Source organism: Schistocerca piceifrons, chromosome X (assembly GCF_021461385.2).
Source record: "Schistocerca piceifrons isolate TAMUIC-IGC-003096 chromosome X, iqSchPice1.1, whole genome shotgun sequence".
Classification (NCBI taxonomy): domain Eukaryota; kingdom Metazoa; phylum Arthropoda; class Insecta; order Orthoptera; family Acrididae; genus Schistocerca; species Schistocerca piceifrons.
In genome coordinates this window covers 87,794,359-87,812,671 of record NC_060149.1, presented here as the reverse complement: position 1 = coordinate 87,812,671, position 18,313 = coordinate 87,794,359, and the positions used below count along the sequence as shown (strand labels likewise).

The following is an 18,313-nucleotide window of genomic DNA, read 5'->3' as shown; positions in this document are numbered from 1 at the left end:
GACACACTACAATCAGTAGATGAGTTTCGCTATTTGGGTAGGAAAATAACTTTCAGTAGCTGAAGTTGTGAAGTTATAAAATACATACAGCCACTAGCAAATAATGTGATTCTGAAAAAGAGAAATTCGTTAACATCGAATACAAATTGAAGAGTTAGGAAGTCTTTTCTGAAGATTGTCTTAAGAATGGACTTGTATGGAAGAGGACAATAAACAGTTTGGACAAGACGAAAATATAAGATTTTGCAATGTGTTACTACAGAAGTACGTTGTGCATTAGAGGGGTAGATGGCCAGAAGAAGCGATCGATTCATAGGACACATCCTGAAACCTTATGGAATCATAAATTTGGTAATAGAGGGATGACCTAAGCCTGACTACAATAAACATGTTTCAATGGATGTACGTTGCAGTAGTCACACAGAGATGAAGAGATGAGACGAAAGCCCTTGCACTGGATAGACAAGAGTGGAGAGCTGTGCGAAACCAGTTTTCTGACTGAAGAACACAACAGTGTGAATATTAAAACAATTAATAATGTCAATGTACAATGAAAATAAGTATCTGTTGATGAGGGAATAGGCCTTACAGAATATGTTTAGGCACAGAAGTTATGAAGAAAGTAATAGATGCATCATGTCTACAGTTGTGATGTCTATGATGTATTAATTTATTTTGATAAGCTTTCTGAATGATAACTTGTATATTACGTGTATCTTCTGTATAGATTCTCAAACACATTTTTGTAAAGGAAAATATATCTTTCAATTATATTTCTGCTGGTTTTTACTCAACCTGTATACTGACATTACAGGAAGGCATAGTCAGAATTTTACCTATAAGAATTCCTAATAATATTATCTTTATTCATTTTAATTCTACAACTTCCTTGTTTTCTCTTTTTATGTACAAAAAAATGTATTCAGAGAAGAAGTTATTGACAGAAAATTATTTGCTATACTATAATTTTGTAGAAACTACGTAAATAATACTGCATAGCTTAACAATACTGTTTTAAACTATGATTGATGAATAAAACGTTTAATATTTCTTTTTGTTTTCTAAATGGACAAGATAAGATCGGTAAAAAAACATAAAATTTGAAAGGTGAGAAGGATTTTGGCAAAAAAACAAAGTAAATTAAAATCTTATTTTTATAAATGTATGAACAAAAAGTTAAAAAAACTGTAAGCTGACAATCTAGTAATACAGGAAGAGAAAGGCTTTAAGACATGAACTAAATTAAAGAACAGTAGGAGAGAGGAATAAAAATTGTAAGCCAAACATTTCTTGTAAAAAATCTCTAAGTGTCAATTCTATAAATAAGTATGAACTGAAGAAAGGAGCTAACTCCAGTTATAATGTTCCTTTATAACATGTTTGTTGTAGTTAACTGTGGCCATAATAGGTAAGTGGAGATGCTATGATGATGTGAAATAATTTGTTGTATTATATTTGTATCACTCACATTTATAACACAAAACATTCCACAAGTTGGCTTGTAGAATCATGATTAATTGTGGCCACTGTGGATAAGTTTAGAGACTGTGGCTGTGCAAAATGATTGCAGATAGTAATAATATAACACAAAAAATTAAGTATGTTTCAAATTATTGAAACTTTAAGGAAGAAGTTGAATTTCCTGAAAACTGGGATAATCAGATTTGACTTGTTTTGGTAAAGTAGATACTTTAAGATATACAAATAAATTTCTTACAGACGATATTTACCAAAAAATTTATTTGAAAAAGTGACTATTTTCATACAAGTTGTTTTGAGAATGTAGGAATTTAAAAATATATATACCAGCAAGTGACAGTTCCTTAACAATACAGTTGGGAATGGGGGACACAGTTATGATGCACTTCAATTTTTGTTTTGTGTTGTTCGTTTCATTTGTACTAAAATAAGGACAACATTTCCGTTGCATTTGGCTGAGAAGCATGTACTAGTTTAAGAATTCTGCTCTTATTATCCATAAGAGACTCTTTAAGTGACAAAAGGGAGCATTCACTTTACAGTGCTCTTTTATGTTCCTCATACATAATTTTGAAAACCTGCTTGTCTGCCTGACATAGTATGAATTGCAATTTTGTTTGTGAGCTAATATACAGCTAGTGTAAAATTCTTATAATGCATGTAGGTGCATACTACCATTAACATTTTTCATACAGTAGTATCACTGGTAAACAAGTAACAACGTGAAACTCAGAAATCACTCTCAAATTATTCCTTTCATAGACACAGTATTTTGGTATCTTCAGACATGGCCCAGTGTTAATGTTCCTGTGGGAGCATATTAACAACGTGGTTTGAAAGTCTTAGCAATTTTGAGGAAGATCCAATCAAATTGACTGTTGCTGGAGAATTCAAAACGGACAGTGGATATGTGTGAGATACAAGAGAGTTGCGGTGACTGCATCATGTTTTAGGCAACAGCATGTCGCCCACTGCAAAATTTCAAAATGATGCCTTGCCAAATAGTGGATCTACAGGTGTCATTCCCAGGGTTCATAAACTGCTACAACCCTGAATAGCCATGTACAACCATTTAGTACACTCCTCCTCCATTTAAAAGACAATCACATCTACCGAAAACGCTGGGGAGAGTAATGATCTCTCTTTTCACACACTGACTGTACTCCATAAGTAAAGCTGGCCTATGGAGATATTTAAGGAATTTAGATCTTTATTTTCACTTTGGGACATACCGAAACTATTTGCTGCAATGGAAAGAGATGTATGTGATAAGGTAGTTATGTAATTTTCTGACGGACTGCCGTTATTTTGTTATTGTTGAACCTGATGTCAACGTCTGCCAACAGATGTTGCACATCTTTGTTGTCTGCTGTCTGACTGTAGCAAAAAATCTGCGTGGCACAATCTTGTAGAGAAATTGTAACATTTCGCTCTACAGTGTTGATGTTAGAAGACTGTCGTAGTGTCTATTGTAGACCAGTGAACAGGTGTCACTTCACTTCAGGTCTCTCATACCACATCAACTGCATTCTGCTGCATGATGAATCATTGCAGAACTAAGCTAATTCCATTTCATGCCCCACCTGTCAGCCCAATCACCCAGAGAATGAGATACCTATTGAATTGACAAACTGAGGACAATATCACTAAATTACTACTGGCACCTAGTGATTTTGTTTGATGGATAACAGTGAAATAGATGTAACCCTTACCTGATATTTTAATTTTAATTTTAGAGATCCTAACATCCCTTCTCTTGTCTCCAGTACTGACTGTGTACCCTTCACATTCAACTCTTAGTTCCATAACTTTTATTGTCCTATAACATTAAATTGGTTATCAGAATTGTTCAGGACCTGAATACGCCACTTTCAGTATTCATTTACCAGCACCAGTGCAACAAGTTGGATATAAAACCTCTGTTACAGTGAAGACTTTGAATGTCTTAACGTTCGATCACAAGATTACAATTTTCATATTGAACTTGTAGTCATAAGTGTGTCTCTTAATTTTTTTAGTTCTTCGATTTAGTTTAAATATTTTCTTGTTTCTCTTTCTCATTTCTTATCTACGTATTAGTTTTAAAATAATGCAGTTTCTGAATGTTTACAAGAGGCCTTTCTGTTCAAATTCTAGTAGCATCAAAGAGAAGACGTCTTTGAAGCTCTCGGAGTGGTAGAGGCTGGTGAGGGAGTCGCCAGAGGATGCAAGCTGCGAGAGCTCGACTGTGTCAGCTGGCGCGCTCATGGCGGCGCGCAGGTCGGTGCAGGCCGCCAGGAGTGCAAACTCCAGCCGATCCCCCATTTGCCGCTCTACCTCTTCCACCGTCACCCGCCGCTGCACTTCGTACGTCTCCAGCTGCTTGTTCAGCGTGTCCACGTATTCCGCAACCAGGGCCGGCATGTGGCCGCGGCGCACCGTGTTCTCTACACTGGTGTGGAAAAAATAATTCAGGTCCAGAGACGGCGAGGAGAATCTACTTAGCTGGTAGTCCACCACTCGTGCGTCGATTACATCTCCGGAACTGGGGTCGTACCGGAACAGTATATTGTTTTTCCAGAAGTCCCCGTGTGTTAACACATTCAGTTCATCATCTTTTGGCTTGACGATTTCAATTGCTCTGCACAAAAAAAAAAAAAAAAATGGTAAGTTTTTTCTCTTATGGTTCTTCATCAACGTCATACTCTCCTCTCTCCCCTCGCACTCTCTCTCTTCCTCCCTTCCACAAAACACACACACACACAGAAAAACTACATACTGAAAGATATATTAAGGTTAATCCCCATTATTTCATGAGCTGCAAGTTTTTGTAGATAATAGATTTACCCCGCGTAAATAAGTTCAGTAGTTAAGTTCCCCATTTATCAGGCTAGCAACACACCTAACTTCAGTACCAGCGAACTTATAATCTTATGCTAACTACAGCACACCGACACCTACATACTCAAGTGCCAGTTGCTAATATGAAATCTGTGCAGAAGTTTGAGTAAATTGAGGAATTACTTCATAGATGAGCAGCATGGGTAACTTTGGAAAATATGGAACCCTGATTATTTCCAAAAGAACATTTTGTCATTGTGGAATTAATGACCGAGTTGTTCTCAAGAGAAGCCGTTCATTGACAGTAAAGAATATGTTGTGAAAGAAGATAATATTATTAAAAGAATATTTAACAGTAGGAATTATTGAAAACAGAAAATTAAAATAAAGAAAGCATTTGTCTGAGAAATGTGTGATCTGTACTATTTCAGTTGCTCAAATACAGGAATGTAGATGGGTGAAGTCTTAGCAATAAATCTGTCCCTCTGTTGTTTGGCAGAGGAGAGAGGAGCACTCCAAGCTGAATTTTAGCTAAAACCTCTATCTCTATTTATAAGGTCTCTTGCTAATTTAATCTCGATTTCTTCCTTAATAACACTATCCTAACAGCTGGAAGTGCATGCCAGAATCTCCATGTTGTTATTCCATAGGATGACTGGTGTAGAGACAATGTTCTGCTATAGTACATTCGCTCAGTTGTTGCAAGTGAGGTGGGCTAACTCAAGAGAAAAAAAATCAGTATACACTAATTACATCAGCAGTCATTGCATTATACTACAGATCATCGATCGTGAGGCACTGCAGTTTTACTAACGACACCAATGGGATACCGCAGCTCACCACTGCCACGATTAGAAGGAACCACTGATATTTATATTTTAATAACAAATTACACTTATAACATTGTGGTCATCAGTAATTACGTTATGCTGAAAATTGTAAGGCGGTGACTTTTCTGAAATACACGAAACATGCAGAGAAGCCTCAGCAGCTGTCCAGTCCCTTTACAGAGATAGGTGAATAAAATAAAATAATTAAAAGCATGTTCCTAATTACGGGATCGGACTGCTTAAGTAAGCACGGGTTCAGTTATGGTATGTATGGGCCTATAAATCAGTTAATTAAACAGACGATGAAATTCATCAATCAATTTATGCATTAAAAGCAAGTTACCCAGACCAACTGAAAACCACCAACGGCTTGCCCGAGTAGATGACCACCAAATTGTGAGGGCGGAACAGCTTTCACGTTCACCAATCAATTTGTCCAGAAAAGTTACAAGATGGTGAAAAATCTGTAGACGATAGGGACTGTTACTCTCAAGTTCAAGTTGCAGGCACGCTGATGCGTAAGGACCCCGGTTCTTTCCGCGTTCGGAGAATTGGCAACTCAACATGTTCCCCAACCTGAGCGCCAGGAAGTCGACTGCCCCACTGACAGTTCCATAGATACTAACACGTTAACCTTTGTCCATGCAGCCCCTCTTCGATGTGTTTGTGTTACGTGACTCCTCATGGCTAACAACTTCGTTTCGTGATTCTCATATACCAGAATTAACCTCAGTTTTTTCCAATTATCACTCTGTCTAGTGACTGAGAGTGTTGTAATTGTTTCTCTTTTTTTCTCAGTGTTTTACATGTATATTTATTTTGTCTTACAGCAAGAGAGCACCTCGCCATACAAACCAGAATTGTGGGTTGGCTAAGTTCCATTCCTTGTGACCAGACTACCTCGCTTCTGTAGTGTTTTATCGCCAACATATTTATTTTCAGTCCACTGTCTATTATTGGCTTTGTGGTTTCCCTCTATCCCATTTCGTTAGTTAAGCTATTAGTACAGGCAGTAGAAACACCTGTTGTAGGAGAGAAAGGCTGATGTCTTCACAGTACAGTGAACAGAAGGTTAGTAGGTTAGCGTGTTTATCTGCTTATAGGGAAACAGTGATAGGCACTACGTCTCATTTCAATCCAATCAGTCAGTAATAGAACCCCAACAACTTCATAATCATCGATCATGAATCACGGCAATCCCATTAACAACACCAATAGGATGTCGCACCTCTCTATACTTTGTTTCATTTGAGGCGAGGTGAAGAATCCCCCAGGTGTTAGCGAAACAACAGTGACTGATGTTCAATTATTTTGTAATATAATGCATGACTGATGATGACAGTATGTAAGTGTAACTTGCTATTATGCCATAAATCTCAGTGGTAATTGTAGTATATACCTGCTCCCTTCCTTACAACATTTTTTAAAATTTTATTTTTAATCTTTTATTATTTTGACTGTCATGTAATATTGTTTTCAATATGTTGGTTGAAATTTTCATATTGAATATTCCCAAACATGCCTTTCACATACTTTCAATTCCAGCAGCTTGAGGTGCTGCAAGTTCAGCCTTCTTGTAACTGCAGTGACATAATTTTTGGTACTGTGATTGTAATGATCGATGATTTCACTGTTATAAGCATTACCTGATAATTGTCAACAAATGACACTGTTTCCTTGTATTCAGAATAAAAGCTCCTATTTGCTTCCTTCGAGAATCTTAAGTTTTATATTTACTGAACTATTTGTGATACTGATTTCAGCCTATAATACTGCTTTTAACATTTTGGTAGAAATTAATACAATGAATTATATCGATTTGTTTCACAGCAGCTTTCGACTGTTGCAGCGATGGCCTTGTTTAGTACAATTTAAGTCCCTTATGAACCATTTTCTTTGTTTGTCATATAACAGTTATACCTAATGTGATAGGCATTACTATTACTAATGACACTTACTGGTATAATTATTTACCTTGTATAATATCGAACTGTGTATGTCAGGTGAACACTGGTTGCGTTACAGAGTGGCGAAAGAAGTGACAAGATATGCTGTATTCAATTTAATAAGTATGTTTCTCAACTTTAAAGCGTTGTTGCACTGTTTTCCTTTTAATATCTTATCTTGTGTCGTGCATTTCATGTCACAAACCTGATAATGGGACTCTTCTAAAATGCCTATGAAATGATAAATAAAATTATTTTGGTACTCAAGACAATTTACCATATAGTGTAAATACATCTACATCTACATCTACATTTATACTCCGCAAGCCACCCAACGGTGTGTGGCGGAGGGCACTTTACGTGCCACTGTCATTACCTCCCTTTCCTGTTCCAGTCGCGTATGGTTCGCGGGAAGAACGACTGTCTGAAAGCCTCCGTGCGCGCTCTAATCTCTCTAATTTTACATTCGTGATCTCCTCGGGAGGTATAAGTAGGGGGAAGCAATATATTCGATACCTCATCCAGAAACGCACCCTCTCGAAACCTGGCGAGCAAGCTACACCGCGATGCAGAGCGCCTCTCTTGCAGAGTCTGCCACTTGAGTTTGTTAAACATCTCCGTAACGCTATCACGGTTACCAAATAACCCTGTGACGAAACGCGCCGCTCTTCTTTGGATCTTCTCTATCTCCTCCGTCAACCCGATCTGGTACGAATCCCACACTGATGAGCAATACTCAAGTATAGGTCGAACGAGTGTTTTGTAAGCCACCTCCTTTGTTGATGGACTACATTTTCTAAGGACTCTCCCAATGAATCGCAACCTGGTACCCGCCTTACCAACAATTAATTTTATATGATCATTCCACTTCAAATCATTCCGCACGCATACTCCCAGATATTTTACATAAGTAACTGCTACCAGTGTTTGTTCCGCTATCATATAATCATACAATAAAGGATCCTTCTTTCTATGTATTCGCAATACATTACATTTGTCTATGTTAAGGGTCAGTTACCACTCCCTGCACCAAGTGCCTATCCGCTGCAGATCTTCCTGCATTTCGCTACAATTTTCTAATGCTGCAACTTCTCTGTATACTACAGCATCATCCGCGAAAAGCCGCATGGAACTTCCGACACTATCTACTAGGTCATTTATATATATTGTGAAAAGCAATGGTCCCATAATACTCCCCTTTGGCACGCCAGAAGTTACTTTAACGTCTGTAGACGTCTCTCCATTGAGAACAACATGCTGTGTTCTGTTTGCTGTTTGAGGTACTCCCACAGGTCTCGATAGATGCTTTCTCATTATTTTTTGTTTGTTTCTTTGTGCACTGAAATCACTTAATGGTATTATAACCCCCTTGTCACGGTATGCTGAATATTTCAATTTCTAGAGATTCCTAGAATGTCTTTCCTTTTTGTGGATGTTTTCTGTTGTCTTCATTTATCGGTAAATACAAATTAGAGAGAATATATTTTTTCTATTTCTATTTCACGGCAAGAAGAAATAGTATTTTGAAACTACGTTAAAATTTTGTTAAGTTGTCAATTTTTTATAAAAAAACGCAATACCTATCAGTGACAGCCCTTTCATAAAGTTTATTGCTGGTTTATCTTTAAAATTCTATTATTTTGTGCACATATCATGTTTTATACGGAAATCTGGTTTATCATCTTGCTAAAATTTGGATTTATTTTCTATCTAAAGTATCTGTACTTCTTTCTGTTCACAAGTCTTTAGTAAAGAGCTTACATTTAGAGTGCCTAAAATACAGTTCTTTTAAATTAACGTTTTGAGGTATTCCCAATCATTCTGGAAATTCTGTAACTCTACAGAGCCATGAGCTCCAATGAAATGCAAATTTCAGAGATGGGTTCTGTTTCTAAATAAAGCAGTTTCTAAATAAATAAAAAATCACAATGGATGTACTTGAAGTATCTCATTTATGAAATATAACAGAAACTTTACTGTGCAATTTCTCAAAACAACTAACTTGCTCGTTATCATTGTTTCAAAGCGAGGTCCTCAAATGCGTTTTTCTGTGTTTTGTTTTCCTGTGCCATTTGCCTTAGCATTGCATACTGGCATTATGTTGACATTGTCGTCTCATTTCTGAGGACATTAATGAATTCCAAAGAATAATAGAGCTAGCAATCGGCTGTAGTTTACAATCCACATCTGAGGGACAGAAGCCAATGTTAGTTCGAACGAGTACAGGGTGGCCAATGAGGCGTCAGGGAGGAGGAATTCCTGCAGACCGTTGTTAACGTTACAAGAGTTTTAAAAGTATTTATTTATTATATTTTTACATGGAACTGCGAAAAATGTTTGTTATTAAAGTCAACATTAGTTGAGCACAATACTTACCGCCTTTTTTTTGATACTGAATTTTAACTGGCATTCAATATTTTTCCCAATACATATTTTCGACTTTTTGTCAACACCCGCGTTTTACCGCTTCTCAAGTTACATTTACGCACTCATGCATTCAACTTTTTTATTTCAAATAATCTGACTCGTTGGAAGTAGAAAATAATAACTCATCTCATAAGAATTTGTCACTCTCATAGCCTGGACGATATAACTCGGTACATTCGCGCTCTCCGTCCTGCTTTCTATTGTATATATGCCGACGCTGTCGTAATTATATTTCTATTTACATCACTTTTGAAAACACACTGCACTTTCTAACTTGCCACGAGTATATTTCTCACAGAAATTCAAGATGGTCGCCGAGTGAGATCAGAGGTATTTTCTTCGTCCGCTAAAAGAACTTATTTAAGAGGAAATAAGTGTCAAATTTAAATTTTCTTTGTTTCGCATACTTGCTGTAGTGTCCGTTCTTGTCACACAACTGAATATTAGCGTCCCAGCAGAGCTTGTTCTTGAAAAAACTTCGTATTATCTGAAGTTCCGATAATCGTGACGTAACACGAAATTTTGCGTGACATAAACAAAAAAATTCTGTTCAAGTTTTCTTGATAGCGCAAAATTCGTTAACAAAAGTTTGCTACTAGTTTCATCAGTGTCAATTGTCGCAATAAAAGTGTGATTAAACGCTTCTAAATCGTCTTTAACTAACACATGTTTCGTATTGTTTACTAGTTAGATAGAAGCGACTCTAGGCCTAAACTTTCCGAGTTATAAACGTTTAAAAACCTGACTAAGCACGCTTGATACGTAAATTCTCTACAAGCAAAGTAAATACTAATTCATTCTTCTGTCATTGTATCTCTAAATCAGTACAAAAACAACAACAACCGCACGTTAGACCTTTGTGTCGTTTTCTGTATGCATACAGCCAATCTCGCGTCCTTGACTAATTTAAAACATTCTTTAAACTTAATTATTCTTTCGAAACTGACCACAAGGGAGAAACGTAGGAGCAGTTATAGGGTAGTGAGTAGAGGGATTTATTGCCAATATTGTAGGAAATAGGGGGGGATGCAGTGGGGAGAATGTTGTGAGAACAGAAGAGGCTCTCTCCTGGAACTGCAGAGTATGCAGTAGGGACATTTTGATTGGGGAACACGAAAGGAAAATCTGTGCCCTTTAGTCACAGTTGGAGGAAGCAGGGAAGGAACTGATAAGGATCAAGGCAGATAGGGGGCAGGAGAGTGGCTGGGAACTGGCAGCTGGTAGAAGGATAGGAAGAAAGAAAATGCGATCTGACAGTTTTATCATCAACACCAAAAGCAGGAATCTATCACTGTCAGAGTCAAGTGGAGAAGAGCCTCAGGTAGAACGAAGAGCAGGAAATGTGCAGCACACTTAAACCAAGGCCAATAAGGGTAGGTATGTAAAAAGTGCTAGGAAGAAGAAAGTGCTGCGGCTAGGTAGTAGCCATGGGCGAGGTGTAGGCCCTGAGTTTCAGTGAAGTTTAGAGGCAGTGTACCAGGTCATCAGTATCTTCAAGCCAAATGCAGGGGTAAGTCATGTGATAGAGGACTTAGGGTCTTTATGTAAGGACTTTACAAAGGAGGACCCTGTAGTGCTTGCCGGGGGGTCTCGTCCGTAATGTGGAGGAGGCCCTTCCGGCAGCTATTGAACGCACTGGGTGTGACCGGCTGCAGATAGTAGCACATGTCGGAACGAATGACGCCTGCCGCTTGGGTTCTGAGGCCATCCTTGGTTCCTTCCGGCGGCTGGCTGATTTGGTGAAGACAACCAGCATCGCACGCGGAGTGCAAGCTGAGCTTAATATCTGCAGCATAGTGCCCAGAGTCGATCGCGGTCCTCTGGTTTGGAGCCGTGTGGAGGGTCTAAACCAGAGGCTCAGACGACTCTGCGACTATAACGGTTGCAAATTCATCGACCTCCGTTATTGGGTGGAGAACTGTAGGGCCCCCCTAGACAGGTCAGGCGTGCACTACACACCGGAAGCAGCTACTAGGGTAGCAGAGTACGTGTGGCGTGCACACGGGGGTTTTTTAGGTTAGAGGGACCCCCCGTTGGGCGAAACGATAAAATACCTGACGGCTTACCAGAGAGGACATTATCATCGTTGATAAAGAACGTCCGTCCTCAGAGACCAAAAACAGTAAAAGTTAACGTAATATTGGTAAACTGCAGGAGTATCCAGGGCAAGGTTCCTGAATTAGTATCTCTTATTGAAGGAAATAGTGCGCATATAGTATTAGGAACGGAAAGTTGGTTAAAACCGGAAGTGAACAGTAACGAAATCCTAGACACAGAATGGAATATATACCGCAAGGATAGGATAAACGCCAATGGTGGAGGAGTATTTATAGCAGTAAAGAATTCAATAATATCCAGTGAAGTTATTAGCGAATGCGAATGTGAAATAATCTGGGTTAAGCTAAGTATCAAAGGTGGGTCAGATATGATAGTCGGATGCTTCTATAGACCACCTGCATCAGCAACCGTAGTAGTTGAGCGCCTCAGAGAGAACCTGCAGAACGTCGTGAAGAAGTTTCGTGATCATACTATTGTAATAGGGGGAGACTTCAATCTACCAGGTATAGAATGGGATAGTCACACAACCAGAACTGGAGCCAGGGACAGAGACTCTTGTGACATTATCCTGACTGCCTTGTCCGAGAATTACTTCGAGCAGATAGTTAGAGAACCAACTCGTGAAGCTAACGTTTTAGACCTCATAGCAACAAATAGACCGGAACTTTTCGACTCCGTGAATGTAGAGGGTATCAGTGATCATAAGTCAGTGGTTGCATCAATGACTACAAGTGTAATAAGAAATGCCAAGAAAGGAAGGAAAATATATTTGCTTAACAAGAGTGATAGGGCACAAATCGCAGAATATCTGAGTGACCACCATCAAACGTTCATTTCTGAGGAAGAGGATGTGGAACAAAAATGGAAAAAATTCAGAAACATCGTCCAGTACGCCTTAGATAAGTTCGTACCGACTAAGGTCCAAAGCGAGGGGAAAGATCCACCGTGGTATAACAATCATGTACGAAAGGTACTACGGAAACAAAGAAAGCTTCATCATAGGTTTAAGAGTAGTCGAATCATAGCTGATAAGGAAAAGCTGAACGAAGCGAAAAAGAGCGTAAAGAGAGCAATGAGAGAAGCATTCAACGAATTCGAACATAAAACATTGGCAAACAATCTAAACAAGAACCCTAAAAAGTTTTGGTCATATGTAAAATCGGTAAGCGGATCTAAATCCCCTATTCAGTCACTCGTTGACCACGATGGCACCGAAACAGAGGACGACCGAAGAAAGGCAGAAATACTGAATTCAGTGTTCCGAAACTGTTTCACTGCGGAAAATCGTAACACGGTCCCTGACTTCAGCCGTCACACGGACGCCAAAATGGAAAATATTGAAATAAACGATATCGGAATTGAAAAACAACTGCTATCACTTAGTAGCGGAAAAGCATCCGGACCAGACGAGATACCCTTAAGATTCTACAGTGATTATGCTAAAGAACTTGCCCCCTTTCTATCAGCAATTTATCGTAGATGGCTGGAAGAACGTAAAGTACCTAGCGACTGGAAGAAAGCGCAGGTCGTTCCCATTTTCAAGAAGGGTCATAAATTAGATGCGAATAATTATAGGCCTATTTCGCTTACGTCAATCTGTTGTAGAATAATGGAACATGTTTTGTGTTCTCGTATTATGACGTTCTTAGATAATACAAATCTCCTTCATCATAACCAACATGGATTCCGCAAACAGAGATCATGTGAAACTCAGCTCGCCCTATTTGCCCAAGAAATTCACAGTGCCGTAGACACTGGCGAGCAGATTGATGCCGTATTCCTGGACTTCAGGAAGGCATTTGATACGGTTCCGCACTTACGTTTAGTGAAAAAAATACGAGCTTACGGAATATCGGACCAGGTTTGTGATTGGATTCAGGATTTCCTAGAAGAAAGAACACAACATGTCATTCTTAACGGTTCAAAATCTGCAGATGTAGAGGTAATTTCGGGAGTACCGCAAGGAAGCGTGATAGGACCTTTATTGTTTACAATACACATAAATGACTTAGTTGACAACATCGGTAGCTCCGTGAGGCTATTTGCAGATGACACGGTTGTCTACAAGAAAGTAGCAACATCAGAAGACTCGTACGTACTCCAGGAAGACCTGCAGAGGATTAATGCATGGTGCGACAGCTGGCATCTTTCCCTAAACGTAGATAAATGTAATATAATGCGCATACATAGGGGCAGAAATCCATTCCAGTACGATTATGCCATAGGTGGTAAATCATTGGAAGCGGTAACGACCGTAAAATGTTTAGGAGTTACTATCCGGAGCGATCTGAAGTGGAATGATCACATAAAACAAATAGTGGGAAAAGCAGGCGCCAGGTTGAGATTCATAGGAAGAATTCTAAGAAAATGTGACTCATCGACGAAAGAAGTAGCTTACAAAACGCTTGTTCGTCCGATTCTTGAGTATTGCTCATCAGTATGGGACCCTTACCAGGTTGGATTGATAGAAGAGATAGACATGATCCAGCGAAGAGCGGCGCGATTCGTCATGGGGACATTTGGTCAGCGCGAGAGCGTTACGAAGATGCTGAACAAGCTCCAGTGGCGGACACTTCAAGAAAGGCGTTACGCAATACGGAGAGGTTTATTGTCGAAATTACGAGAGAGCACATTCCGGGAAGAGATGGGCAACATATTACTACCGCCCACATATATCTCGCGTAATGATCACAACGAAAAGATTCGAGAAATTAGAGCAAATACGGAGACTTACAGGCAGTCGTTATTCCCACGCACAATTCGTGAATGGAACAGGGAGGGGGGGATCAGATAGTGGTACAATAAGTACCCTCCGCCACACACCGTAAGGTGGCTCGCGGAGTATGGATGTAGATGTAGATGTAGATGTAGTGATAGAGGGTGGGGGCGGGGAACAGTTTGGGACCTGGACAAGATAGCGTCCCTAACTCATGGCACCAACATACACTTCGTTGAGCTGTTCTGGCGTCACGATTGACCACACATTGATGGAGCTGCGAGGCGAATCAGTGTGGTGTTAGGGATGACTCTGAGGGCAGCTAGCTTTGCTCATGTTTCTCTGGTGCCCGTCACATATACCAGACGTCACAAAGAAAAAAAAAACCATTGTAAAGAGTAACATGGGGGGGCATTTCACATACTTAACGATCGTCCATAAAAAATGCAATCAATAAAAAATAAAGTACAAGTGTTAGAAGTTGAGCTCCAATCTTTGAACAGCACAGTACTTTGTGTTACTGAGCACTGGTGTAGGGCCACAGAAATCCAACATGCAGTATTATCACTGTATGAAAGGACAACCTACTACTGCAGAACTGCTTCAAGGGGTGGAGGATCATGCATTTATATCAGAAACGGAACACATTTCAAATCAAGACAACACTTTGAAATATCAGATATTGAATTTACAGGGCTTGATATCACCAAGAAATTAATCATTTTGTGTGTGTGTATAATTCTCCCAGTGGTAATGCGGACGCTCTTTTCAACAAATTAACAAAAGTTATAGATAAAGTCTCTAGAACAAAGGTAAACATAATTATGTGTGGCGAAATTAACATAATCAATAATATCATAAATGAATCCAGCAGCACCCTCATAAATATCCCTCAAAGTTTTGGAATGTCCCTATTGGTCAAATAGTGCAACAAGGGTTACTACAATGAGTGCATTAGTAATTGACCACGTGGCCACAAATATAGACAAGTAAAATGTGATGTAGCTGTTAAAGATCTCCGACTATGAGTCCATGTCTGTCAAATAACAGCAGTAAAACCAGGCATTGAATTATTCCCTAAACTTCAAGCCTTCAAACGACATCTATCACAAAGCAAAGTAAAAGATTTTTCAAAAGAACTAGCAAAACAAAGCTGGGATGAAGTGTATAAGGAAACAAGTGTGAATATGAAATTCCCAAAAATCTCCACAACACTTAAATTGAACTTTGAAAAGGCATTTCCAAAAATATGCAGGTCTGTATCAACATCTCACAGAAAGAGATGGATGACAGCAGGTATTAAACAGTCCTCCCAAACACTTAAACACCTCAGGTCCATGAAGAAGAGTCGCAATGATCCAGAATTGTTAAATTTCTATTATAGATACAAAAAGATCTATAGGGAGGTGCTGATTGCTGCAAAAAGTCATTTAATGACAAAATAATATATAATGCAGAGAATAAAAGTACAGCAGTCTATGATGTTATAAAAAAGGAAACGGAGAGAGGTAAACAAAGACAGAATAACACATTGCCAAGGGAGGGGGATAAGGTAATAAATGATCCACAACACTTAGCAAACTATGGAAATCAGCATTTTTCAAGTACTGCAAAGAAGTTACAGCAAAAATTCCCCAAAACAAATGTAGCATCTGTAAATAATGCTGCACTAAATACAATGATGTTACTTCCAACGATAGAGAATGAAGTCAATAAAACTGTTCAAAAACTAAAAAACAATAAGTCAGTAGGCTTAGATGAAGTACCAACGTGTGTATTGAAACAATGCATAGAGATTATAAAAGGGCCCTTAACACATATAATAAATGAATCCTTCAGAGCAGGGACATTTCCAGAGCAGTTAAAACAGACAAGACTCGTACCTATGATTAGGAAAGGTAATGCAGAAGACATGGAAAATTACTGGCCCATTTCCCTGCAGTCACCATTCTCAAAAATAATAGAAGCAATTATGAAAGACAAATTAATGAATTCCCTGAATAAATACAATCTTTTAAGCAAATCACAATTTGGTTTCCAAAGTGGAAAAAATACGCAGAATTCACAAATGTTGTACTTGATGCTCTTGACAAATAAATCAGAAGCATTAGGAATAAGAGGGGTAGCTAATAACTGGTTTCGATCATACCTAGCAGATGGGATACAAAGAGTAGAGATAACACATACCTCAAAGAGATCTAAACATTTAGTAAAACACTTATCAGAACCAAAATTCTTTAATATAGGTGTCCACAAAATAGCATATTAGGATCAATACTATTCCTGATATACATGAATGAATTTCCCAGTAGTGTTACTCATGGTGAAAAAATTCTCTTCGCTGATGACAGCAATATCATAGTCACTGAAAAAACAAGAGAACTCCTTGCAGAGAAAGTAAATGATACACTCAATGAAGTTTACAATAAGCAATAAAGTGACATTGAACATAAAGAAAGCTAATGCCTGGAATTTTAGTTTGAAGAGGGAAAATGACAATGTTAAATTAAATGTAGATGGCATCTCTATAGACTGTGTAACATATGCCAGATTTCTAGGAATGAATATTGAATCTCAGTTGAAGTGGTGTGAACACACAAAGGTATCTGCAAACAAAATGTCTTCAGCATGATTAACATGCAGTGTTTTTTAGTTACATACTATTCATACGTACACTCAGTTCTTAGCTATGGCATTCTTTTGTGGGGAACAACTGCACAAACTATGAACACGAGTTTAAACTTCAGAAAAGAGCCATGAGAATAATAACCAAAAATAGTAGGCAAGCTCATGGTAAAGATCTGTTCGAAACACTGGGGATTTTAACTGCTCTATGTGAATACATTTGCCAATCAGTTGCACACATCAAAAATAACATTGGTAATTGCTGCACTAACAGCTCTATCCGTGACCATGGAACAAGACCTAGACTCAACTTACATTTACCAAGAAAAAATAAACATAAAACTCAAAACAGTATTTTCTACCAAGGAATAAAACTGTACAGTAAAATACCAAAAGAGATTAAAGAAATTGCAAAAATACACAAACTCAAAAAGGCAATCAAAAATACATGTCATGAAATACATTTTATGCATTGAAGGATTACTTAGATAAAACAGAGTAGGGGTTTGGTAAAAAAATGTTGTACAAATAAATAGTAATAATGATTATAAAACATCCAACATACCACATAACATCTTAACACAAAGTTTTTTTTCATGCTTTTTTCCTTTTCCAGAAAAACTTACCCCCAAGCTATGCATTGCACAATACTAACACCTCTTTCTCCTTCTGAGCTCAACAACTTACTCATTGTAGAGGGATGCTGACTCAGTTTTTCAGGACAGCAAATGGGAAGTAGCAGTAGAGAAAATGGCCAGGAGATCATCTGTGTGTGTGTGTGTGTGTGTGTGTGTGTGTGTGGGTGTACGTTTGTGTGTGTAGTGAGTGAAGTGATATGAAACAATGTGTGTATAGTGTATGCAGTGACTGATAGTAAGATATGAGTGAACAGTGTGGCATTACATTATTTAATAAGTTATTTATAAGAGAAGTATTGTATACCAGGAATAAATCTAATGATTGTCTCTAACTAGAATGTCCATAAACGTATGTGTATACGAATTAGCTCATTTTAAATTGGTCTAAACTTGTAAATACTTTGACATGTCCTATGTCCTTGTAGACCGAGATCTATGATAAATAAATCTACTACTACTACTAGAACAATACTGCCAATCAGGACTTCTGCCCGTAGGTCATTTTGCTACTAAAATAGTGATGTGTACATACAGGGTGTATCATAATTCTACGTCTACATCTACATACATACTCCGAAAGGCACCGTACGGCGGAGGGTACCCTGTTCCACTACTAGTTGTTTCCTCTCCCGTCTCAATTGCAAATTGAACAAGGGAAAAACAACTGTCTGTATGCCTCCACGTGAGCCCTGATTTCTCTTATTTTTTCTTCGTGGTACTTACAGGAAATGTGTATTGATGACAATATAACCATTTTGTAGTCAGCTTCGAAAG

General features: G+C 38.4%; 1 protein-coding gene across 1 annotated transcript in view; it reads right to left on the bottom strand.

Moving 5' to 3' along the window:
- The window catches only part of LOC124722188, a gene marked incomplete at its 3' end in the record, with an annotated part of 144,223 nt that overhangs the window by 73,042 nt on the left and 52,868 nt on the right, over window positions 1-18,313 (bottom strand). Inside the window, exon 2 of the mRNA XM_047247387.1 lies at window positions 3,590-4,099. Coding sequence (XP_047103343.1) covers window positions 3,590-4,099 — 510 coding nt within the window. The remainder of the gene's footprint in view (window positions 1-3,589; window positions 4,100-18,313) is intronic.